General features: G+C 33.6%; 2 protein-coding genes across 2 annotated transcripts in view; both read left to right on the top strand.

Moving 5' to 3' along the window:
- The window catches only part of LOC127847725 (uncharacterized), a 129,748-nt gene extending 105,082 nt beyond the window's left edge, over positions 1–24,666 (top strand). Inside the window, exon 3 of the transcript XR_008034136.1 lies at positions 24,568–24,666. The gene's annotated coding sequence lies outside the window, so the exon portion shown is untranslated. The remainder of the gene's footprint in view (positions 1–24,567) is intronic.
- LOC127847723 (uncharacterized) lies at positions 11,788–26,365 on the top strand. Its single transcript, XM_052379821.1, has 2 exons — positions 11,788–12,999; positions 24,462–26,365. Exons 1-2 carry the CDS (start codon positions 12,011–12,013, stop codon positions 24,706–24,708), a joined length of 1,236 nt encoding a protein of 411 aa, XP_052235781.1. The 5' UTR covers positions 11,788–12,010; the 3' UTR covers positions 24,709–26,365.
- Positions 26,366–27,506: the final 1,141 nt, after the last annotated feature.

Here is a 27,506-nt window from a genome sequence, read left to right as displayed (position 1 = left end):
AACAGAAATCTATTGTTCTTGAAACAAATTTTAATACAGCAATTCGAACTTTGAAACGACGGAGGTGTGTCCTCATATATCATGTGTCAGACCTGTGCACGGTCAAGCTTAGATAATAAGTGGTTCACCTTTTCGATTTAAACGCCTTGATGATACGGGCGATCAAATTCCACATACATTATAGCAGGTATTTTAAAATCAACGACAAGATTTTAATCATTGTGACACAATATTACATGTTATCAAAGATTACAATATAAGCATATTTTAATACTTAATATCCAAGTTGAACTCATTGCGATTTAAAAACCATTGATTTTTTATAATTAATTAAAAAGTGTGACGGCAGTAAGTATTGATTAAAGGATTCCTTCCATATCAGCTTCAGATAGGATTATTTAGCGAAGGTGTATATAGTTTACATATGGCATCCGTAAAACATATAAATACAATGATTATTTTTGCGCAACCATATATACGGATGAAATATATCAACAATGTCATATAACACGAGCAATAAAAACTTTACTGTCTATTATGATAAACGAGGTCTAATATTTAAACAGCAATGACATTGAAGTATAAACGTATAATATTATAAACATACAAAAAACAACATTTTGAATGTGATCTCATATTAAACTTAAGAATAGTGTACAGTGTCTGAAAGTTTTTTTTCACATAATGTTGGTCATGTAATAAAAAGGAATTCGGTGAGTAAATTAACACGATTTTTATCATACGTATTCAGCTTGATTGTTTAGATAAAAAAGTCGAGTAATGTGCAGATTGTGTCATATATATTGTATGGAATACAAACATTTCTAATGTTATTGAAAACACCTACAGGAGATCGAATATTATATGAACATAATTTGACACTAGATAAATAGGAACACTTTGGTTTGTTTGACATCGTTTGCAGTATGTAAAATCCAAATAATAAAACAATAAAATCCAAAATACAAAAGATGCACAATGTATGAAAAACAATATATAAACGAAATAAGAAATTCTAGCACATATATGCTCGTCTATAATTTCAAGTTTCTTAAAGGTCAAATTAATTGTATGTTTTTCATCTCTTCCGAGACATGTGGCGCGACAATAATGTGAGCCTTCCAAGAAATTTCAGAAACGAGCCTACAATACTAACATATTTAGGTTTTACAAAGAAGTGTAAATGCCATATGTTATTTAAATGATAATATGTATAAAACAAAATCAAATAGATTTACGATACATTGACATACTTATGAACATTGACATGACATGCATTAAAACAATATTTAATTTTATTTGACTTTTTCAAATGTAGTCCCCACTCCGGCTGTTTGGATTATTAAGAATTATTCCCCCAATTATTGTTAATAATTTCAATATATGCACATGTTTGATAGAGGCCCTTCCAATTTGCAAGATTGTATGCAACCGTTCATGAAAATATAAGACATTATGCAAATATGTAAGAGATACAGACCTTTGATGCGAAGTGTTAATGATACAGGTTCTGCCAGATTGCCACCAACAAGAGCGTAGTTAATTGTCTTGTATTGCTATTTACATGGACCTTTTCACAGAGTTTGGCATGTATTGAAGTTTGTGAAAAAATGCTTTATATTGATAAATGTAAACATTGGATCTAAAAAGCTCCAGTAAAACAAAAAAGGAATAAAAATAAAAAAGAAAGAAAAAAACCCCATCTGGGCTCGAACCACTAACCCCAGGAGTAAAAGTCTATCGCTTAAACCACTCGGCCATCCGTGCTTATACAATAAGTATTTTTTATATTGTATAAAGGCAATCCTCGTAGAATTATAAAATATAACGACACAGGCAAAATTCTCTAATTATAAGAAACCTCCAGCGTTGTAACGCTTTATAATTTTCAGGTTTTTAAATCGCCAAAAGATTCATGTAATGGCCATTTAGAGCATAGTAAATGTAAGTATTACTATTTGCTCACAAATGTCAAAAATACAACAAAAAATGCGAATCTGAAAACATTTTATTTTAAATTTGTCAATTTACCAAAACGTGAAAAGGCCCCTTTAAAATGAGGTTTATTTCACTTGGGAGACTTTTCTTATGCTAGAAAAAATTATGTCTTTTATACGTTATATAAGCAATCCTCGTAGTGTCATATAACGACAACAACATATCTCTCTAAAGTATTCAATCGTTTTGCGTTGCAACGCTTTAAAATATTTTAGAGCATAGTAAATATTCAGTTTTACTGTGTCCCCACAAATATCATAACTACAACGAAAATGTTTGAATGTGAAAGAATTATTTTCAAATTTGTCAAATTTCTAAAACCTGAAAAAAATGAGAATATTTTAGCAACTGTGATACTGGAGGGCAGAATATATCAAATGGGTTATCTTTGATAACAACTGTAACGGATTTCTGCTTACCTTGTTTTTTTTATTATTGATATCCTTATTTCTATCATTTTTTGCGCTGATATACCTCCATAAGTTATTTCGAGAATAGAGATTTCAAGAAACTAGATAAAAAAGGATAAACTTTAACATAAAAAATATAGGAACTAGGACGATAAGTCTAGGAATGTTAATCTAAGGTCGGAATATAAAATATGGCGTGACTATATAGCATGCAATTAGTAGAAAACTACCTATGTTATCATGTAATCGCTGTCGCTGGTGATGTCTCTCTTGAAAAGCATTGAAATGATGGGCTTGATTTTTTAACGATATTGAACTTCATTTAAAGTCAGGTTAGCAAAGTCCAAGACTGAGTTGCAAAGGTGTTTTGGATTTGCTCTTTAAGAACCGTGCTCTCGCATTTTGACTATACTATTTGAAATATGGTTTTTATTTACAAAAATGATGCATCGAAATTGTTAAATTGCCTTTAATTAGATTAAACAATTAAGTGTATCGAATATATTTAGAATATTAAAAACAAGATATTGAGGTAAAATAATAGATTCCATTACGTTAGTATTCATGCGCGTGAAACCGTGACAAATACACATTTGCGATCTCTTTACAGGTAATGATACATAGCAAATCTCTAAACTATTTTTTGGATTTAATATTAACCATTTCTACCGTACTGATAAAAGTAACAGATTAAGTTTCTTTGGACAGCAATATTTGCATATAACTCAGAAACGTATGTCCTCAAAATGCGAACCATTGTTAATTGCAATTTCGGCGTGTACTACATGCGAAACATTTTTGTCAAAAAGGAAACTTACGGTAGAAATTGTAGATAATAGAATTTTAAGTCAAAATGTTCAAGTTGCTCAAATTGTTTGGTTACACGACTTTAAAGTAAGAACTAGAGGAACAACGGCCTTAGGCGCTCACATTAGACCCCAATAGTGTTAACTGTTCTGAGCGGGTAATGTTCACAGGGTTGCACGGTAGAATTAAAACGTAAGAAAACCTGTCAAACGAAGCAACCGTATTAAAACAGTTTAATGAAGTTTGTGTAAACATATGTAATTTCGAGATTGTTCACAAGCGTTTCTCTTTTATTTGACGTAGTGACTTGACCCCACACGACCCAGTTTAGAAATTGGAACAATTATTATAGGTACAAACCTTCCGATCATTTTTATGAAGATTATGCAATAATGCGGCATCTTAAGAGATCACATTTTTTTACTTAGACGTAATGATGTAGTTTTTAGCCCACGTTCGTTAAGTTGGCGACATCTTTAGGATAAATGTTCTATGTAAGTTTTTTGTGTAAGTCGTGCAATTAATATGACTTTTTTATTGTATTAGATCCACATTCGAACTCAGCTGGTATCTCATAACGCCAAATAATGCGATTACGTTTTATCAAGATTGGATTTCTTGGTGCAATGCAAAACGATAACTAAAGATTATAATTATTATTATTCTCTTCAATACTTATTGCATTAATATTTTTTCTACAATTGTATTTTGCGCCTTTTATGTACGCACTGACAGTTTAGATTTTCACAACTCATCCACAGTAGCATCTTAATTAATCGAATCGTTGTTAAAAGAAAATCTATTAACAAGGCAAACAAATTGTCCTTAGTGGTACCATGCAGTCTTGGGGACATATTAAATTAATAACAATGATATAACAAAAACTGTTAACCCATTTAAGTCTAGCGTCTAGGAAAAAGGCCTTGGCAAACAGCGTAGACCCAGATGAGACGCCGCATGATGCGGCGTCTCATCAGGGTCTGCTCTGTTTGCTTAAAAGAATTTCTCTAAGAAATATTCTAAATATTGAAATAAATATAATATACATCCCTAATTTTGGAAATAAATTGATCAATTTAGAAGGATGGGAGAGTCCACTAGGCATAAATAGGTTAATCATATTCGAATGAAAACATATAAAGAGCTGTTTGATTGTTGTAACTGATGTTTATAAACACGGATATAGGAGATGTTGAGTAGATTGCCAAAGTGAATTTTTTTCAATATGTTAATGAATGAATGTCATTTTTAATGTATTGAATGCGTATATTTCCTTGCGTGTGGTACTTGAGCATATCTGGCATGAAACACGTTCCTTTCAAATATGTAACGATAATCGAACCCAGTTTTAACTAATTAAAGCATGTAGCATTTGACAGCCTACGTCAGCTATTGTGTGAATTTTCGTAACAGAGACATATGTAACTTATAATAACATTATTTTTTATTTAGTGTCATATTTCTTTCATTTACTCAACTATATTTAAATTGTGTGATTGATCAAGTAGTTGATTTCCTCGGCCACTAGCCCAAAAATATGAGAATACGAAACATTTATAGAACTGTACACAGTCGCAATATACACGGTTAAATATAATAATTATACAATGCAGAAACTGTATGTATAATGTTCTTATTCCATATTCAATTTCAGTTGAACGTCTTGTTTGCTAATAATTGGTAATTCAAATCATTTGATAATTTGTAAAATCATGAATATTATAATTAACTACAGTGATACATATATGAGGTTTAAGAGGCTTATGTTACAATTTTACGCAACGTGTTTCTAAAAATGTTATCGGGTGTGAATGTTGCTAAGGTCAATTTTTTCGTATGATTTATGAGGGGTTAATCAGAAAAAACGCTGGCCCACGCATCCCCAGTGGCCATTTGCAAGTGGTCATCTCATATTAGCAATGTGCATGATGAATATAAGAAAGGCGAGTTTGTTTCAAAATAAAAAATAATCGTATTGAACATTGACATAATTAACAGATTTATATGGACTTATAAATTTTAACTAGTATATGCATATACTATATTGAATATTGAAACCCGCAACTTGATTAGCATCGTTGTATTTTTTTGTTTGAATGTCTACGACACAAAGGATTATTTTATATCTGTACTAAGTGAGATCGGCTTTTTGTATTTACATTAAATTTTGTCAGTCTCAAATAAAGTATTATTTTTCTGTGTAACTACAGATAAGTGCCATACTGAATGTAGCCAATATCCATCCCTGTTTAAGCATATGCCTTGTCCCTCAGATTACAACGTGTGCATCTTTCCTGCAATGCAGGAGACATTCTCAACGAATAATTACGTTTAAAACGAAACGTTAAGATGAATACAGCTGTCGTCGAATTTTAATGTGTTGCCTTATTCATTAAACTAATTGGACCGCTCAAGTAAATTGGAGGATTCTAGACTTTGCAATAAATAGATATTAATTATTATCAAACACATAAATGAATACGTTTAATGTGAACAGGACCCACAGCTAAATGAGATGTCGAGACGGCTCTTATTGCAAGACGCGCGTGTTATATAGCAATTGTATAACGTAGACAATACATTTGTACGATTCAATATCTATTTGATCTGGACTGATTAACCTATTTAATAAATATTAATGAGAAACTATACAGAAAACATAGGTACATATTACCGTCCTGTAATTGGCGATTTCTTTTAATTTTAAAATTTCCTTACAATTTTAAGTTTTGTTGCTTTCAATTAATGCTAAAGTTATAATACTCCCTGTCCCATATGAGTTTTTCTACCAGCAATCAATAAGAGCAATGTATGTTAATATCTATAAATGTCTACAATCCATGAACATGTAATATGCTTATTTTTTTTTTGAATATTACTTTTTTTCCAAATATGGAAGTAATTTAATTCAGTTAATGATTAATTTATATTCCCCTCTTAACTTCTCATGGATTGTTTCTTCCTGACGTTTTATTTCGTGTTTGAAATCAATAATATTAAGGTGTCATGATTTCAAGTTTAGTTAAATCCAATACATTAAGTGAAGACCTTGACTTGCTATATTTTGTTATATTGTGTTGCAAATTGCTGATTTCCGGATATATATAAACGGCATGAAACCGAGATGGTATTTTTATATTAAAATACATCATTCACGAGTGTTTTGTTTAATCGTTTCATCTGTGTATCATCTTTACAATGTTTACAATACGTTTAAGGTTAAGTATCGTCTATACCTCTCTGTTAGTGCAAATCGGACTTAAATTTTTTAATAATATTCTTTAAAAGGAACTCGTGAAATATTTTACCAAAAAATGACACGCATGTTCTGTTCTGGTTCTATTTATATATGACAAATTAGTATTTTTCTTACAAACAAACACTTTTAAGAGCCTGTACGTTGTCATATTAACTTTGATATGTCAGTAGAAACGAACAAATATATTTATCACTTAAAATACATCAATGACATATGGGTGTATTAAATAGCTTTTCACATGACAGAGACTAAAAACAACGGAAGAGAACACATACAAATCAATTACAAGTGGGTGTTATTACTTTCTGTTAATCATGCGTTTAGACTGTAAGACGAATTTCGAGTTCAAATTATTTTATTTTCTTTTAAATTGAACAACTCAATTTTTTTCCTGTTACTTTGATGACATAATTACCCGTATTCGTTGCTGTATTGCCTTTGATGTGTGTTATCGGAAAGAATTGAATCGAGTTTATTAATTGTTTATAATAGGGGTTAAATGATTAAAGGCGTGCAGCAATTGAAGCGTGTGGGATTTAGTCATCGCGGTTAACGTTATTAAGTACAAAAAGATGGTGTCATGATATCAATGTGTCCATTGCTATGAGATCTACAGGCACTCAACAATACTACCATGTGACGATTGTTTTGGAGGATGTTTTGTAATTGCAAGGTTTAATTATACTGGGATTAATTACTTCCAAGAGTCAAGAGTGGAGTTATTTATTAATAGGACGATAAGTCAATATGATTATTAATACAAATATTTTTCTTTTTGTCAAGTTGGTAGCTTTATTACTTTTTGTTATGCAAACATATTTCTGTTGACATGTTTCTAATCCGAAGCTACATATATGGAACACTACCAAGTTAGTGTTAGTATACGCACTTAATGTGAGAAACATTTAATTGATCAGATTTGCCAATATTAGCTTAATACAGTATTCGCAGAACTTGGCGTGTATATGCCATCTGAAACATGTTTGTATTAAATATTATGTTGTCAGGTAAATGTAGCATACTCGATCAATTTGCTTGACATTATATTGCGCTTTCGGTCACTTGATATTTAAACTGCTTGTGTTTGATACTGCGTAGCTCTTTAAGTTAATTACGCTTTCTGTGTGAGCTTTTACGAAATTAAACGGGTCTATTAAATCTACCACACATGAATATGCGCATTAAATTTTGCTCTCGCCTTGTTAACGTTGGGGTTCGTGTTAAACGAAACGTTTTGAGTTTACTATTAATTATTTGAAATACAATTCGGAGTCCGGATATTGTATGTACCCTCAGATCGAACACATATTTAAAACTATCTTTATGGTTTTGTCGGGCTCTCATATAATGACGTATGAAGAGCTACACGAAATCATTAACTGCCCTATAAGCACTATGTAATTATGTATGTATATATTTATTGCAAACTTGTGTGAAAAATATGATCTTGATCTAGACTACCTTTTTACGTCATTAGATATTTTTCACGAATTTCTTTATCGCGCTGGTCTATTGAAACTGTTTCGTTTAGTGTGATTTATTTCAAGTTTCAATCTTAAAGAAAGACTACTTGACAATTATTGACAGACTAAAAAGAACATTCAATCAGGCAAGTGTTACAGTGAAAGGACGCAGACTTCGGGATCAAAGCATCTCTACATCAGAGTCAGTCTGGACATTAGATAGAATAACTAAAGATTATGGCGTGTTTGGGCATCCTATATCAATTCTGTGTTTAGTTAGGCTGATATAATAACTGGTTTGCCATTTCATTTCAATAAGCATGATTACACATTCAACGAAGATCCATACACATCATGATCGGTAATTGGGTTCGCCCGTTCAGTTTGACACATTGGAAAATGTTTCATTTAAGGTTTGAGATAAGATGGCTATTAAAGTAGTTCAACGTTTAGTAGAAAAATATTATGGACCCTATTCATCAAAAGCATTTACAGGTCTTTGTTGTTTTGGTGATTTGATATGACAATAGTGTTTACATATTCATCCGACAAACAAATCTCAAAATTCAATAATTAAATTATGACTACCAAATTAAAAAACACCCCACAAGTACGTGTATTAAACTTATTAGAAATATGACTGTGTTTACTCAATCAATTACTTGATATACTTCTTTAAATGTTCACATTTTCATTTTGTGTGTCGTCTATTGTGACAAAATTATCTTTACTGTGAAACTGTTAACAACACGGACTGTCTTAGCGATACCACACCACGTGAAATAACCCTTTGCTCTCAGTATATGATTTACATGGTCTCATATTATACACAAAGTACATTTAAAATGAAGTCCTTCAGTTTGTCAATACCGGTGCCATTTTACACATGTATAGTTGCGTAACCTTTAATAATGTACTACTATTCTTTTTAAGACAAGATTAATCCAGTCTGTAGATATTAGATATGCATTAAAAAGAAACAGTGTAAAATAATTTTATTTTAAATGTACGTTTTGCGACACTTTTTCGCCCACTTGCATGGAATAAAAAGAACAACAATCGGATTTAAGCCACATCAGTACTTACATTTTAAACAAACTACATACACCTTTACAATTGGGGGCCAACATATTTTAGATTGACAAACAAAATTAATAACAAAACAAATAAATATTACAAATAAACTAGTAAACTTAATAAGAAAACATATCTATTATCCGCGTGACATGTGTTGACTTGGTGTGCGAAATATACGTATTATAGACACGCATTTAACAATATTACTCCCTTTTTACGGATCAATTCGTCTAGAAACAATAATTTATATGTCTTAACAATAAGAAACAAAGTGCAATATCATAAGCAAAAAGAAAATGTCCCGATATGCGATCAGTATGATTAAAACTCTCGCCTACACCGCCTACACAGCATCGTGAACTTTGTTGCTTAATTGTCATGCTGTTATCGCGTGTCATAAACCTGTTATACTCTTATAGAGATCTCTGAATATCAGTGTATAGCTTAGGATATTTATAAAATGCAGCACTTGGTTTAATTAATGAAGAAATACTAGTTTATGTTTTAGACGCGACATTTTGTAATCTGGAATTGGAACGGCATGTCACAACTGCATGTTTTTATATAATAGAGACAACAAACTTTCTCATTTGGACTCTTTTGACCAGATAGCTATTTTGCATTAAACACATGGTTACAATTAAGTATAGGGCAGTGTTATTCTTTTCTCTTCAAAAAATGTTGGTACGAAACAAACATTTTGTACGAAAAAAAAATGTTGGTACGAAAAAAAATTGTGTACGATAAAAAATGTGTGTACGAAAAAAATTGGTACGAACAATTTTGGGTACGAAAAACAATTTGGGGATACGGGGAAGTAGCGCCCGTGGGGAACTTGACCCATTCAGCGAAACTGGGAGGCGGGTTATATTCTCGGTCAAATCTAAAACTAACTATTTGGGGTTTTCCCAGCGTCACAGCGTTTGAAGTGCCACCTGGCAGTTTCGTGTCTGGTTCCTGTCCCGAACCTCTCGATAAATCTCAAAGAGGACGAGAACCAAGCTGCTTACCTTTATCATTGATAATCAGCGAGGTATGCCGATTGAGAAAATTTAGCTAACTCAATCGGGCTGGCTCGTTCTTTTACTTAGCTCGCCATTGTGAAGAATTATTTCATGGTATGATAACTTTGACGAGCTGTATCGCTGAAGCAGCATCGTCAAAAACGATTTTGCGTAATTGACCTTATGGGTGGTAATGGGATACTACACCAAAGAAACGGCATACATGTACATTATAAACGGATCAGGTCTTACGATAAACGATGTCGAACGTTTTTATATACTGATACATTTTCACGAATTACATATTTATGCAGCATTTGTAAACCAGCGTTGTTGCTGTTCAGCAGATAATAGCATATACTTTGTTCACGATATTTTCACATTCTATAAATTCGTTTTATACTTTGTTCACGATATTTTCACATTCTTTAAATTCGTTTTGTTGAATTCACCACTAGCGGTTGGTCACGTCTGAGTCAGTTTAAGCATGACACAAGCCAAGTCCTGATGTAGATGTATATCTTGCTCAAATTTTATCTGTAAATTGTACCGAAAATATTAATCCCACCATGTACATTCAAACTGTTATGTAAAATTAGCTAAAACAATTGTCGCAAACTTAATGATTTTAATGAAAAGAAAACTTACAATGAGTTCCAAATTTAAAATTAAGTTCCAATAGGAACAAGTATAATTATAAGTATCTCAGCGTACATTAATAAGTCCTAATTGAGTTCTAAAACAGACTTTTCGAACCCCAAGACTCATGGGACTCATTATCTCTGAGAAATATTATGAACATCTTACCAGGAGTTATTGAAAACAAGAAAATATTTGATTTTTAAGTATATGATTATGATACTAGTAATACTTTGTATTGCACGTTTAATTTTAATTTGCAGGTAAATGTATTAAGCACGGTTTGGGACGGTTTTACTAGCTGAGTTAGAAGAAACCGTTTACCCCCCCCCCCCCCTTCATGATAATAAATTTGCGAATTCGATTCAAATGTTCGAGTCCCACCTTAAACAATACTCAAAGACTTGCGTGAGAAGTACATGAAATGTTCAATCAAATGTTTAACTCAAATGTTTTGTTCGAACGACAGGATACACCTAGAATCGTTTCTGAAATATAAATATGTTTATAATTTAAATATACGGACACAATTACGTGAAAGGAAGAAAAAAAAGAATAATAGAAATTTATGTTTTCCTGGTCATATAAATATGCGGTTAACTACTGATTAAAAATTAACATTTATTATGAGAACCTGTATACTCTCATGGTGTATGTCGATGTTGAATCGTGTCCGACCACCAACCTTCTACCATTTATTTCATTAAACATTTGTAACATACGTAATAGTTACATTTTATTGTAAATTTCGAATAAAAAAAAAGTGTGTCAGTTTACAACACGTGTCCTCCATTTTAAAAATAGTTAGATGTTTTAAATGGTTTATAACTGTTGTAATTCTGTGGCTATTAAGGATAAAACACGTATACAAAAAAATGCGTAATTTATATTCATTTCAAATGGTAAATGTTAAAATAGCCGATGCACGAAATACGTTAATCGACCGTTAATTTCAGGCTAAATTACAATCGTTCACAGCCTATTGCAGACAGTCACTTTAAACCAAATACCGGTAGATCGGATATTTTGAACCTCATTGTAGAGTAGGAGCAATACAGCGTGTCGGTTACACTACACTCCACAAGGCTACAACTGCATCTTAATCTGTACTTCAGTCACTTGTCGACGGTTGTTCGTGCTGACACGTTCAATTACTCAGCGAAACATTATTCAACTGGTTGATATTTTGTGTATTTTCTGTGGAGCTGACCGGAATAAATGTTATGAATCTTAATTTGATATATGTTTTTTTTTTCGTAAAGATAGCATAGAGATTTAAATGTATATTCCGTTCGCCGACTTCGTGTTTTAATATATAATTAAAATGTGAAAAATCACTCTGGATATATAAAAATGGACCCAGTGAAAATAGCGGTTTTAATATTTTCCCTTTTGCTGGGAGCGGAGCACGGAGGATGTCGAGGTCTTCATCCCGACGGCAAACACTGGATTCGTATCCGAACTCGCCTGATGCATCCGACTAACTTCGTCGGCGTTCGAATAAACGCACATGGCGAGCGCGAAACGCGAATCGCCTGCAATAATACGCTGTATTTGGAGACGTTTCTCCATAGCGGCTACTCGCCGGACTATGACATGACGTTACGTCAGGTGACCGACGGCCGGAAGATACTTCAGGCGGTGTTTCAGGGAGGCAGGTTGAAAGAGTGCGATCTTTCGTCAGACTCAAATCAGATGTTGGATTTTATATCATCTTTTATTATAGGTGATAGAGAAATATATAGGGAAGACTTCGGGGACGTGTTTGTATCTACGTCACTCACAAACTATACAACCCACAATGTGTCGCTTGCGCATTTGACGTTCAAAGAAGCAACAGAACTGAGAGAGCTCAAAGATTACGTAAATATGAAAACCTTACGGAAAGAATGTCGCATTTTTTTGGACCATGCCAGCGCGACAGCGGAACAGGAAGCGAAATCCGGAAACATCACCGACATTTATGCAGATATTATCGAGACACTCGATCCTGAAAAAATGAAGAGCTACAATTCCATTCTTCCCGCGCCGAAGAAAATAACACAATCAAAACACCAAGACCACAACATCTCGAAACGGTCTTCAGCCGTGCCGGTTAAGAAGAATCAGCGTTCGAAACGCGGCGCGTTCGATTTCAGCAGCGTTCTGATCTTTCCTGGCACGAAATGGTGCGGCAAGGGCGACCTGGCGCAGTGCTTTGATGATCTGGGGGACGATCATGAGCTGGACATGTGCTGCCGCGACCACGACTGCTGTCCCTTGGTCATCCCGCCGTTCACTTCACGTCACAACCTCTTCAACTACCGCTTTCATAGCTTGCTGCATTGCGAATGCGATCAGCGGTAAGTGTTTTGTGTGTGGAAATATTAGTGCGATCAGCGTTAAGTGTTTGAGTGAAATAATTCATGCTTATAGTACGTATGATGATTACTTTCTAGGAATGCAATCTGAGTGCGATCAGCGAAAAGTTACCTTACGCAACAAATTTATGAACCGTGACCTATACATACATGTGCAGATCGTGTCAATGCGGATCGCATATTTCAATTTTGATTGCGATTAGCGGTGAAAATTTCTTTACGGAACCACAATTTAAAAGACATACGCTATTTTTTCGCTCAAAAAACAAGTGCGATACGCGGACCTGGATCCCATCGCATGAAAACATAAGCCATGGTAACATGCTTGTTAACATAAAAATAACATCTGCAAAAAGCATACGGAATTAACCCCCACGCAGGATAACATAATTTCTAGTATATTATTTAGTTGAATGGTATCTTTGAAAATACTTCTTTCACAGACAGGAGCCTATAGATATAGAACACTATATCAGGTACATTGAAATTTATAAAAACAGAGCCATACAATTATTGTTCCATTAACATACTCGCTAAAACCTGGCAATTTACAGAATGCGATGATTCCGACTCTATAATTTTGTATTACCTGTTTATGTCATAAAACGTTCATGCTATTGCATTTATTGAGGTAAAAAATTGTTAAGGTAATGCAACTCTACGCGCTGTATATGGAGCTTAAGGTTTTAGATGTACTTGTACCCATGTGCTAAACGTGTCCAATGGGAACTATGGGACTAAGAGACACCGTAATGAAGACTGAACACGTAGTTATAGTAAAAAAGTTTCTTATTTGTTTTTGTGATATTTGTGAATTTGTTTTTAAATGGATTTTAATGTTCTCAATCTTTTTCATAAAACACATACACCTATCGATCAATAAATTAAATTTTAATCACGTTAAAAGAATAGAACATACATTGATTGAATATACTTGTTTAAGGCTGATTAATGTGTTTTGCTTTCTTCTAAACCTCCGAGCTAAATACAATCAATTAAAAACCGCTTACATTTATCGTATTGATCATTGTACGAAGTCCTGAATAATGTCTTGTTAAGGTGTTTTACATTTGGTTCAGAAATAAGTGGTAAGAGAGGTATTTTAAAATTAAATGCTATTATAAACCCTTAAATATTTCGTATTGAAAACCAACACTATTTTACTGCATTAAGCTTCCAACGGATGATTTAACTCTTATATCGCTATGTAAGCAAGTCATGATAAATGCTCAGGAAAGTTACCCTCATAATGTAACGTGTTGCAGAAACTACACTTTTATGTCAGTGAATGTCGGCCGATATTTTAACAGTTTAAAAGAAAACAAATAATATGCTCTATATCCTGTCGACTTAAATAAAAAAGCGAGAAAATAGTTATAAAAGAATCGTAGACTATTAAATTGTACTCGTTGACACATTTCTTTAATCACAACAAACAGACGTTGACTCTCGTGTTGACCTGTTCTGAACCTACGGTTGGAATGACACATTGAGGGCGTTTGTTATTAGAATGGGAAAATAAAGGCGCAATATTGCAATTACAAGTTGACGAATGTTCAATATGCATATGTTTAACGTTACTAATTCGTGAAGCAAATACATATGAGTCGCGTTCTGAGAAAACCGGGCATATTGCATGTGCGTAAGGTGTCGTCCCAGATTAGCCTGTGCAGTCCACACAGGCTAATCAGGGACGACACTTTCCGCTTTTCTGGTATTTTCGGTGTCAAGAAAGTCCCTCCTTACCTTAAATAAAGTTTAGGCGGAAAATGTCGTCCCTTATTAGCCTGTGCGAACTGTACAGGCTTATCTGGGACGACACTTTACGCACATGCATTACGCCAAGTTTTCTCAGAACGCGACACATATGTTTAACATAACTAATTCGTGAAGCAACTACATATTATGTCGCAAAAACTCTTCCGCAGTTTTTTCTGGTCTCATGTATGTTTTATAAATCAACGTCAATCTTAAAATTGTGTTATGTTTAATGTACATTTGCAGACTTAAGCAAGCACGTTTAATCATCTATCAACGTAAACGAAAATCAAATACAAATAATGGAAATAATAAATGACAAAAATCCAGAATGAGAATTGTTTACATCGATAAATAGAATTTGAAAGAAGGATTTTTTTTATTGCACATTCCGTTCGCTAGCCTGTTGTCGCTTAGAATAGCTGGGTCAGATTGTATTTCTGTTGAGCTACATTTCTGGTGACAGCTGTCGTCTGCAGCACGCCCGAAGAAAAGCGCAGGCGAGACAGCAACAACAGCATCAGACGGCATTTGTTAATGAGACGTCCGATCGTACTGTCAGTTTATGTGTTTTGAAATCACGGTGTAGCGCAAAAGTTTCAATAAAATATACTTTATCAATTGTTATATAGATTGCAACGTTCTTATTCAAGTATGAATTTTAAGCTTCGCGCGCTGCGTTTATAGAACACCAGTCTTATCTGTTATTAACATACAACATGTTATAGAATTATATTGCGTTATTTCGTCGAAACAACGAATATCGAATAAACAAGCAAAATACGCCAGCGTTCAACAACCTCACAGACACCAGACTGTCTACATTAACTCGATTATTAAAGACCAGTTTCATGTAAGTTTTATGAATTCGGATAGATTTAATAAGGCGAGTGTCTGTTTTGCTTTGCCAGTTCAAAGAAGTACGGGCCACTTATATTTTGTCCGCATTTTCACCGCTTTTCCCCTTTTTGTTTCGCCGCATGATGAGGTTTAATAGCCGGACCTGTCCTGTGAACAAAAGCACTTCTTTAGCGGCATCTTTAAATGCGGATTGCTCTCATAAATTCGCGTGCCGTTCTAAATGGAATCATCATTAACATGTGGTTTCCGAGTGGCTGTCCATTCACAAACTTGTGTTTCATTTGATTCTTTAATATCTCACAATAGCAAAAACCGCAGCATTGATTCATTTTTAAAGACGTTGCATGTGTTGATATGCATTTCTAATTACCTAGTGAACATCAAAATAAAATTAGGATCTTGACCTTTGTCTGACACCAAATACCGGAGAACATCGTGTAACAGGCTATGGCGACCGGATAATACACTAGTTGTTAACGCATGATCACGCGCGGTGCTTCCATGTATTATTGCTTTGAAATCTAAATGTGTTTTAAAACGTATTCGCTGCAATTCTCGTGCAATCTTTTATTCGGAACCAACAACAAGGAATGATTAAAATGATATTTTTGCAACTTTCGCGGCATCGTAGGGATGCACTCTTTCAAGTTTAGTCTGAACATGGAGACGTCGTGTTTTGAATGTATAAGGGCTTTCGGATCTTCTCAATGGGCTCAATTTCATTGATAATCAGAAAACAGAAAAACATCAATACATTATCACGATTCAATAATGAAACATATGTCTTAATTTCAAGGTAAAGATCACTGATGATGACAAATGATGATGATGATGATAATGATGATGATGATGATGGTGGTGGTGTTGGTGTTGGTGGTGATGATGATGATGATGATGATGATGATGATGTTGATGATGATGATGATGATGATGATGATGATGATGATGATGATGATGATGATGATGATGATCCTTCGATTTTCTTATAGAGAATCCTAAAAATTCGTTGATATTTTTATGTGATTTTACGCTTTGATAACACCCATACATGGGTTGACGGCTAAAGATTGATTTAAGATTATTGTAAGTGCTGTTTGTTAAAGAAGGCTTTTATTGATATACCAATTAAATACACTTTTAAACAGTTTTGTTATATATGAGTCGAGTTTTGAGAACACTGGGCAAAATGCATATGCGTAAAGTGTCGTCCTAAATTAGCCTGTGCAGTCCGCACAGGCTAATCAGGGACGACACTTTCCGCCTTAACTTGATTTTCGTGTTGGAGAGACTTCCTTTAAACGAAAAATACTATAAAAGCGGAAAGTGTCATCTCTGATTAGCCTGTGCGGACTGCACAGGCTAATATGGGACGACACTTTACGCACATGCATTATGCCCAGTTTTCTCAGAATACGACTCATATAAATTACGCTCTTATGTTAGTTTCGAGAATCCCTTGCATCATTATGTTTACATTCAGTTTACATCAATAGCTCTCTAGACATTTGATTACTTGCATTTGCGAGATTATTACAACCACTCAAAACTATAACTTTACAAATTTCGCATTCGGTGGTACTTAGAGCACACTTCATTTCACAGGGCTGTTTGATTTAGGAATAAACCACTTGTAATACTTTGATCCCACAAACGTGTCGATAAAAACGTGGCAGTATGCAATAATATTATTTGATGCGCTCGGAATGTGAGAGGTCTTCTAGTTTTCCCTATATCAAACATTCGGATTGACAATATCATACGGACGTAATATCTTCTTTGCGTTTTGCTGATTTAGGCTTTAGTTTACGCACGATGGTGTATAATTTTCATTAGAATTTAATGACTTTTTCATGAGGAATGTTAGCAATATCCAAATGTTAACATGAGGTAATACATAAAAAGGGATTCGGTTAAAATGATGCTTTCATTTCAAAAGTATATTTCTAAATTTAACTGACCCTATTTCATAAACATACTAGTAACCAAGTACTTTAGTTAATATTGTTTTCTGTCAATATATTTTGAGCATGAAATACCATGTATAGCAAACATATTAGAGCTAATTTTCGGCCATCAGTGGGCTTTTAATGTATTTCGTATTTCATACAAAAATGTTTGACAGTGATCTGTCTTAAGGCACACAATAAACTAAATTGATTAAGTTTTTAATTACTGTTTAACCAATAAACTTGACCTAATACGAATGGAAGTGTTAAACAAAATCTCATGATTAGTCACACTTTCACAAATATTAATATTTGTTTTGATGCAATAATTCCATTAATCGAGCTTAGAAAGCCTTTTAAAGAACAAACAATTTGAATCGTTTTGAATGAGAAATATTGTTAGTATAAACTTGTCCACGTATCAAGGCCAATGAAAATAATACCATTGAAGAAACCGTGTCATTCCGTTTAAGTGCTTATTTATGATTCGTTCTTAAGCGCCGGGATTTGGCGAACTAATAACTTACTTTTTGTGTTATAGATAACACATTCTGTTTGTTCCCATGTAAAAAATAATATAGCACAAGTTAATATCTATACAAATACAATACAGATCCAACAAGAACCAGTATTCATTTGCAACTCGCCTTTCCCATAAGTTTGTAATTTCTAATGTACCTGAATTTAGGCATACTCTTTAGAGGTTCCATCTACCAAAGTATTTTGTATCGTTTGCATCCAGCAATTTAAAAGTTTGGAAATGAGTTGCTGTGGCAACGAAAGCCATTTATTGGCAAGCATTGATTAAGTCTTATTATAGCCTTTAGCTTTGTACTAAATCAAACATTACTTACGGAGATGGATATCTGGATTGCGCGTGTTATGCAAAGTTCTATGTAAAACGGTACATAAAACCCTTTAATGTATGGAAGGAATGAAGTTTTATAACTGCGCGTTAAATAAGAACCATTGTGTTTATGATTCTTAACGTTAACTAGCTTTATGTTTGGCATCGTATTTGTGAATGAATCATACTGTGTGGGTTGATGACGTGTTCGATTCTTGCGTTTTTGAATAAAGCACATTGGGATATTGATACCATTCAATGTCGCAAAAACTTTGATGGTAACGTAGTTACCTACCCATACGGTTTATGTGTTTGATATCGTTATGCTCGGATCTTGTCAAATGGCTGCGATACGGTTAGCATAGAATGCATTTCGGCGTTTAACAGGTATGGGCAGTGAGTATCAATAAAGAAACATCATATATATTTGCACAGGAAGAACTTGGGTTATAAACGGAAATGCGTGCTCTTAAACTGCGCAAATGTTCTTTTTATGTGTTAATTTAATTTATAAGGTATCGCCGTTTATTGGATTCCACACCTCTTAAGCGTTTTAATTTACTTTTAACTTTGACATGGTTTCCTATTACCGAGGTTTCACTCTGGAATACAATAAAGCTGTCAACACAATGCTCCCAAATACCAGGCGAGCAAGTTTGGTATAAGTTGCAAGTAAAATATGCAAAATCATGAAAAAGAAAAAACAAAATATGCAAAATCGCAAGAATCTCAACATTAGCTTGAACATTGACTTATACCACGGTATAAATTTTGGGGCAAAAGTGCGAGACAACATTAACAATATTGCGTTCAACATAAAAATGGATGAAGTATTCCGTCATAAGATACGACACTTGACCCTGATAATGCTTTTATAGAACCAGCAAACTAACACGTGGTATGTTAATGACGTGCATTGTATTTACATAAAGATGGAATCCTTTCCAGTATGGTGAATATTGATTTGTGATTTTTACATGCAGAATGACTTAAAACTGTTTTATTGAGTTTAAATGCGTTTAAATTCGTCAAAGCACAAAGTCTCGTTTAAAGTTCTCACTGTAAGAAAATGTAAAATATGTGCATTTTTCTTGTTCATGCACTCGTTGATTTTCATTTCGTCGATTTCATGCACTCGCGTGCCTGCACGAAAACGATAAAAATACATATTTTGTATTTCATGGATCATTTATTTATTAAAGGATAAAAGTTGATTGTTGATCAAAGGAACCCGATGATCGATCGTGAATGTATATTGAGTCTATTGAAAATTTAATGACTCAACATTTGAATGCGGATAATGAGCATTGCATTTCAATTCCGTTGTATTTGTTCACTTGTCTTTACAACCCATTCGCAACAACCAAAGAGCGTTTTTGAAAAAATAATGGGCAGAATTAAATACCGATTAAAACACCCAAATTCCGTCCTATTTCACTCCATTTCATAAATCAGATAACAAAAAATATCAGATATAAATAAATTATCTCAATAACTGTTTAAAATCTCGTAAAGAAATCAGCGACCGAGTGTTTTGATTTGTCAACCGTAAAAAACAAACACCCGCACATTATGTTCCGTACCAACATTCTCTTTACTACACAGGGCTATGCAAGGGTACTTTTGGTTGGGCTTTATATTTCCATGATATTTAATAATCCTGTGTAACAAACGTTTTCATTGTCTATCACTAGTGCTATTGTTATCTATGAAATTGAGGAATGCAAATATTCGAAGGAAGTTAAACAGTGTTTACAATGCGATGATAATAATATGAAGCGTTCTTTGTGAATGTGCATGTATGCATGATGTAGACTGTAAATTTGAGCAAACAAACGAATACGAGCACGACGATAAAAACTTGTTCAATATGATGATGATTGTTTGCTGTTTTATTAATGAGGAGTATTGTTTTAGTGGCAGAAATATACCTGCAAATAGGATTAAGGCGATAGCAACAAAAATGATGCTGTAATTGATTATAATTATACGGATTATGATGACAACGGAAGCGAAAATGATGTTGTTATAGCTATCGCGATGTACACTCATTGTGTGCACAAATTGGGCATTACATCAGTTTCATTTGCATTTTAAAAACTATACTTAAGTAGGCAATGTAATATATTTTATTCTACATGATCAGATGCCTGACTAAACTCGCCCATTGTTAAATCAACGAATTGTTCAATGCACATTTTTTCATACTTTTTCGCAGTCAATAAGCGTTACAAATATTCACTGATTGTTGGTGTTTGATAATTTCTAAGTACAGCATCTGTCCACATAACGATTAAAAGTTTATCAATGCGACAAGTCAACAATGGATTTAATTGAATATTTTTTTGAAATCTATATGATAAGAAATTTGTCGTTGAAACGACCAAAACAATTCCCAGTCAATAAAACCGTATTATCCTACAGCTAAATGATTTTATAGAACAAATACGACTTATAAAGAAAAGATAAATAGAATACTATGTTAGTGTGATTGTGTACTTAAATTTATCCCACTCGTGTCAGAAAGGCTTACAAGGCTCGGCAAGCCTCACCATGTAAACCTTTCTTCACTCGTGGGATAAATTTAAGTACACAATCACACTAACATAGTATTCTCTATGTGTTTTGCAACATAATACTCATCTTAATATTGTGAATTATCTTAATATTGTGAACTATCTTAATATTGTGAATTAATAGCAATGGTACTCAACCTATGACCTGTAATTGTCAAAATACCGATATAAGCGCTTGTTATATTTATTTATGGTTGCATTGAGCATAAGTATAACTTAAAGAAAGATTAGCCTAAGGAGGATATCTTGCTGCAGAACACATTCCATGCGAATGCATTGGGATAAGCCTTAAATCCCTCCGCTCGCATGTGAACAATAGAACATTTTTATGATATTGTACTACTCAAGCTGGTCCTATCTAATATGCTTACCTCTTAATTATATGTGCGGTTTCTTTATCCGTGTGGTGTAATGTAAGGCCATGCGATTTCTTAAGTCAATTTATACAACTATATCATTCTCTGCAATTTTGCTCTATAATTTGTCACATTTAAAGGCTTTCCTCACAGCATGATGACAGTAAACATTCGTTTATATCATAGCAATTAATGGCGGTACAAATGTGCTATGTTGAGGCCGAATGCCCGCATGTAAGCACTCCACGAATTATAGCCAATAATCAAGAATAATAAGTTTATTGTTGTTAGAATTGTTACAACATAGTATGATTAAAATAACAAAGATTTATCTATGCACGCATTTTCTTTTACCAATTCTATTACATGATACATGTATGTATATTAGCTTTAAAGTAATCAAGTTCTTATTTAACTTTCATTTTAATATAGCTAAAATAAAAATCAAAGCGCTGAAGGCACTGAAGTTGTTCGCTATTGCATTATCTTAGACGCAACTCAGTTTTCAAAATTATGTTATAGCTTTTTATATCGCAAGTTTGAAATGAACACAACGCATTCAAATGTATAAATAGTGTGTCTTAAAGCACAGGTCGAGATGTGTGTGCACTGTTTATCAAATTTATGCTATAGAGATAACGTAGACAAAATAGCAACAATAGGTCTCTGTTCACAATAGGTTGCTGCACTGGCAACCATCTTTAGAATTTTGGTTCCCTTACTAAAGAATCACAAGCCTATAATCATGTACATGTTATGTTATGTGTATCAAATACTTTATCAATTTTCTTTAAATTATTGAGCAACAAGACAGATTTGTTATGCAGCATTAAGCCCCGTTTTCCCTGAAAGCAGGTAATATGTACATATTTCAATGATAAACTGGCCAATGTCGTCGCACAAGCTGTTATAAACTTAAGACTTGCCAATATCGTCGCACAAGCTCTTAAACCTATTGTTTATAGCAGACTGACTTGCAGTTATCGTTCCTAGCGTAGCTAAAGCAGACTGACTTACAAAACTTCCTCTCTAAATTAGTTGCGAGCTAACGCTCACAGCTCAAAACGGTTTAGTTTGTTCGGAAAGAAGCAATAGCTCACGAAGATATATCACATGAGTATAACATTCAAAGCAGAAAATCCAATTTCATATGTATCTAATTCACTATTTGACAACAAAAGAAAGCGTTGTAATTGAACTCATTTATGATATTCGGTAATGCGTTAGGCGTCACGACGTTATTTGCTTCCAAAAACTCAACGGATCCGTGTTTGTATGGCAAAGCAAAATTGTGTCATGGTATTTAAGGTTGATACAAAAAAAAAAATAACTGAATTGTTATGTTCTATTTACAACTAAAATATAAAATTACATAGCGATCGGGAAGATTTCTGCATGTAATGATATACTTTGATTTGAGAAGGGAATCGTAAAAAGTATTACTGAAATAATGAAAATAAAAGTACCTTACCTAGCAATTTTTTAGGCGCTGTAAGTGAAATCAAATGACATTTGTGATTTTTCCTTATCTTTCCTTTGATTTGGTGGATTATCGATTTTAATTCACGAGTGATCATAGAAAATAATATTTTCACGAGTGTCACAGCCACGAGTGCAAATGTATATTTTCTATAATCACGAGTGAATTAAAATCGATATTCCACCGAATCCAACAAATTTTATTTGTATTTTAGACTTTTTTTCACAGTTTATATACTGTGTTTAAAACTAAGTAATATCGCTGGGATAATGACGTCATTTCGTAAAAAATGACGTCATTTCATAGTAAACAGTGAAAATTATCGATAATTTTACTATTAATTTTCACTGTTTGAAACAGTGAAATTATCAGTTTTAATTCACTGATATTTCTCTATAAACCACCGGAAAGCATAACATAAATTACTCGCCGTCTATTTGTTTAAATTCATAAAAAACAACAGAAAAACACATTCAAAACTACAAGCGCAAATATATACATATACAAAAACATGCATGTTTTACATATACTAACAATACATTTTGTTTACATGATTCATCACGAAATACATCACTCGGTTCGCATACCCACAAAATAACTGTTGTTTGTGCTTCCCGTTCGAAATAGATTTTTTGCTAGTTACCGCCTGTTGTTAAGTGATTTGTTACTAAGCAACGACATTACAAGGAATTAATGACTACTAGATGGTGTGGCCCAACGGATTACTTAAGTAATAGACATGCAATATCGCGGGCTAAGAATCATCTTTTCTTCTTAGTTTCCCATCTGTGACATATTGTGGGAATTATTAACGCCACCTTTCAATGTGAATGCTTTGAAGAAAAATGTTATTATGATTTAATAATGAAACATCGTCTGGGGCGATTGTTTCCTATAACCTAGACTAGTTTATCTATCGATTGGCACCTTCTTTAATTACATATATTCGTGGTTGTATAAGGCTCGACGACATTACAGCATCCTATTAACTTTCAAATATAAGTTTCTGTTGAAACTGTTTGCAATGATTTCTTCTTTATGTGGGCCATCGTTTTTATAATATGAGCCTTGTTTTAAGGAAACTGGGCATAATGCATGTGCGTAAAGTGTTGTCCCAGATTAGCCTGTGAAGTCCACACAGGCTAAACAGGGACCACACTTTTCGATGACATTTTTAGTTTAAATGAAGTCTCTTCTTAGCAAAAATCCAATTTAGGCGGAAAGTGTCGTTCTGGATAAGCCTCTGCGGACTGCACAGGCAAATCTGGGACGACACTTTACGCACATGCATTATGCCCCGTGTTCTCAGAATGCGTTATGTATACATGAACAATGTTTTATCCAACCTGTGGTAGATTTCATACATAAAAAAAATGAATTGTTCATCATCATGACTCATCTCACCTGCAGAGTTTGGAAGAGATATATACATGGTCTTAAAACTATTCATGATTATCCAAATAGTCATTATTCATTTGAAAATGCACCTATGTGCTATAGTTAACCACTAAACAATATCCTATTACATGGTAATCATTAATAGTGATTGCCGTAGTATCGAATAGTAATAACAAAGTGCACATATCTAAAAATAAAACCGCTGTACACTGCTCGTTTCAGGTTTCGTGGATGTCTACGTCAGTCCATGTCCTCGATGGCAAACATGATCGGCAAGATCTACTTCAACATTCTGGGCAGCAAGTGTTTCACGTTCTCCGAGGAGGAGGTGTGCGTTGAGCGGTCCTGGTGGGGCCGATGTCTGCGGTATGAGTCACAGCAGACCGCCCTGCTGGAGAGCCAGGTGGCCTTTAACGAGGAGCATGCCTTAGAAAACGTTGCCATTGATAATAAAAGAAGGCGAAAATAAATGGAATTTCGGTATATTTGTTATATATGAAAGGGCGTTTAGATAATGTTATTTGAGACATGGCGATGTTGCAAATGAAATGGATGACTGTTTTCAAGTACGAGTAAAGGACAATACGGGAGATTCAAGTGCAGGTTGTTCGAATATCGGGGGATTGCAATGACATATTGTTTGACATAGTTAATAATGGAAATAGTTCAGGAATACACACGTCATTTGGATTCTAGTTGCAATGGAAATATAGGAAGATGACATAATGCATTAATTCTGAAAAGAAAACGACGTTTGTCTTGCTACGAATTTCTAGCTTCAAAATGGATTTTACATCCATGGAATACATTTGGAATGTGTTGTTATGTCTCGCAATGATTGTATCGCAGACGCTGTGTATGAAGTTCTACTTTAGTCGTGCACTGATTTTATTGCAGACGCTGTGTATGAAGTTCTACTCTAACTGTTCTGAGTCAGACAGTGAGGTGATTAGTAAGTTGTTCAAGTATTTATTTTATACGATGGAATGTTATTGCAGAATGTATGTCGTTTAAGTGCTACTTGTAACACACATGTTGATACTAAGAAGCAATAGATAGGAATAATACAAATGATGCCAAATAAATATAAATAGACATTTACTAAGGAACAATACGACTATACTGCTGCTATATGTAATAGGTATAAGAAATTGACAATATGCCTATGTATGTAGGACAACGGTTAAGCGATTAACTGCCCGTGAAGAATTATTGAAAAGATATGAGGCCGCAATGTCTACATAAGTCTTGAAACGTGGCCTTAAAACAATACGTATAATATATGCAATACAAATTAGATATCTCCAACGCCAAATGCATACCCTCAAAACACTCAAACCTACTAGCTGTATGAAGTACAAAATAATTGTTCCTAGAAGATTTTATGTACATAGATTTATAATTTAGCAAATGTTAGTCAAGTTTTTTTGTTTAAATTGTATTTGTTACGAATACGATACTAAGTCTGTGGCTTTTCGGATTATGTTTAATGTGTAATATATAAATATCAAAGGATGAAAATTGTGCACACTCATGGTAGTGTAAATATTAACAATTTTCTAATTTCTACTTTTCCTTTATAAACCCATATATACCAAGCTTCTAGAAATAAGGCTTTGGCAAATGCAAATGCGGCGTCTCTTCAGGGTCTGCGCTGTTTGCCTAAAGGAATTTCTGTAAGAAATATTCTAAATATAGACACAAATATACTTTACATCCCTAATTTTGGAAATAAATTGATCCAATTTAGAAGGATGGGAGAGTCTACTAGGCAAAATAGGTTAATGTGTTTCATGCGCCTGATTCTGCAAAATTCTACAAAACATAATATATTCATTGGTTACACGAAGAAAATAAGCACGTTTTCGCACACACTTCTACATAATGTTATTGAAGTCGACATTTAAACACTCCAACGCAAACATTACTGAAATGAAATGTGTTTTTTGCAGGGAAACTGTAGTAAAATATAGATATTCATGTTTTGCATTTGTTGTTTTTGTAAGAATTTGTAGTTTAAATGTATGTGTTTTATTTATTAATTTTACTGATTTGTTATGTATTGAACGGGTACTTATTATGTTTGAATGTAATATCATTATAGTGAATAAAATGTTTGTATCAGAAAATAATAGCATTGTAATGTGTCATGGGTGAAATGTTATTCTTCTTTTGGAGCAACTTAATTACAGGCGAATAAGGCATACCAAGTTAACTTGTATTTTGCCTATTTTAAATGCGACATTTTACCAGAATAATAAAAAACATCCATTTATTTAATGTTTTCTAGTCTATCACAACGATTACATCAATAACAAAGGATTTTACGAAACAAAAGGTTCTGTCGCACGAAATTACTATGCTTGCATCACCTTTCATAAAAATGAAATAACTAGCGAAAACACACTGTCCATATTATATGGGTAAAAAAGTTAATAAAGTTGTCTCATAAAACCTCCCATGAGACCATATACTCAATAATTCTGATGTTATAGATTTCATGTAATTGTGTCTGGGAACAACTCATACATTACGTGCGCTTCAGAATAGCCGTGTGGGTTTAAACACTTCACTACCATGGTTGTACCAGTGAATGTGATGACAATAACCTGGTTTTGTTAAGTGCATATGACAAACGAGAATCAGTAAAATGTACACTATTGAGTTGTATGCTTTATTTGAAAGATTCTGGTTTAATATTGGACAAGATAATACTCGTTACAGTCGCAATGTGTTTTGCTCTTTTTTCAATCGTCCTATTATCATTAAATTTAGTGAGAACAATTTTACCAATGATACATCGAATCGGTTTAAAACTAAGGTTTATGTGGGTAAAACCGAGAAAACTTATACTTATTAAAGAAAAAGCTTGTGTACAATCTAGAATTCGAATTTGTTGAAAGGAACTTGCTATGAACATTTTTTTAAACATGGCTATTGACACATTTTCTTTACATAACTTGGCTACAAAAAGACTGTCAAGAATTGTTCACGAGACCATTGAAAACTTATTAAAGACAAACAGAACGATGTCTATATTGCATAGTCGATGTATTTGTCAAATAGAAGAAAAACAACTATCAATTCTAATTTCTTCAACATTTTATAGGATTTTTAAAAGGTCAGCCGCTGGTATAAACAGCTACGCCAAATAGTCACTAATCGAAAACAAAAGTTCTTTATCTATAAGTAAGCATTGAAGACGGATCTGTAATTGTGTGCAAATCGAAGGTCGAATAACGCCTGCACATATTTCTCCCGGCATGA

Source organism: Dreissena polymorpha, chromosome 10 (genome assembly GCF_020536995.1).
Source record: "Dreissena polymorpha isolate Duluth1 chromosome 10, UMN_Dpol_1.0, whole genome shotgun sequence".
Taxonomy (NCBI): Eukaryota; Metazoa; Mollusca; class Bivalvia; order Myida; family Dreissenidae; genus Dreissena; species Dreissena polymorpha.
This window is presented reverse-complemented; position numbering and strand designations above follow the sequence as displayed.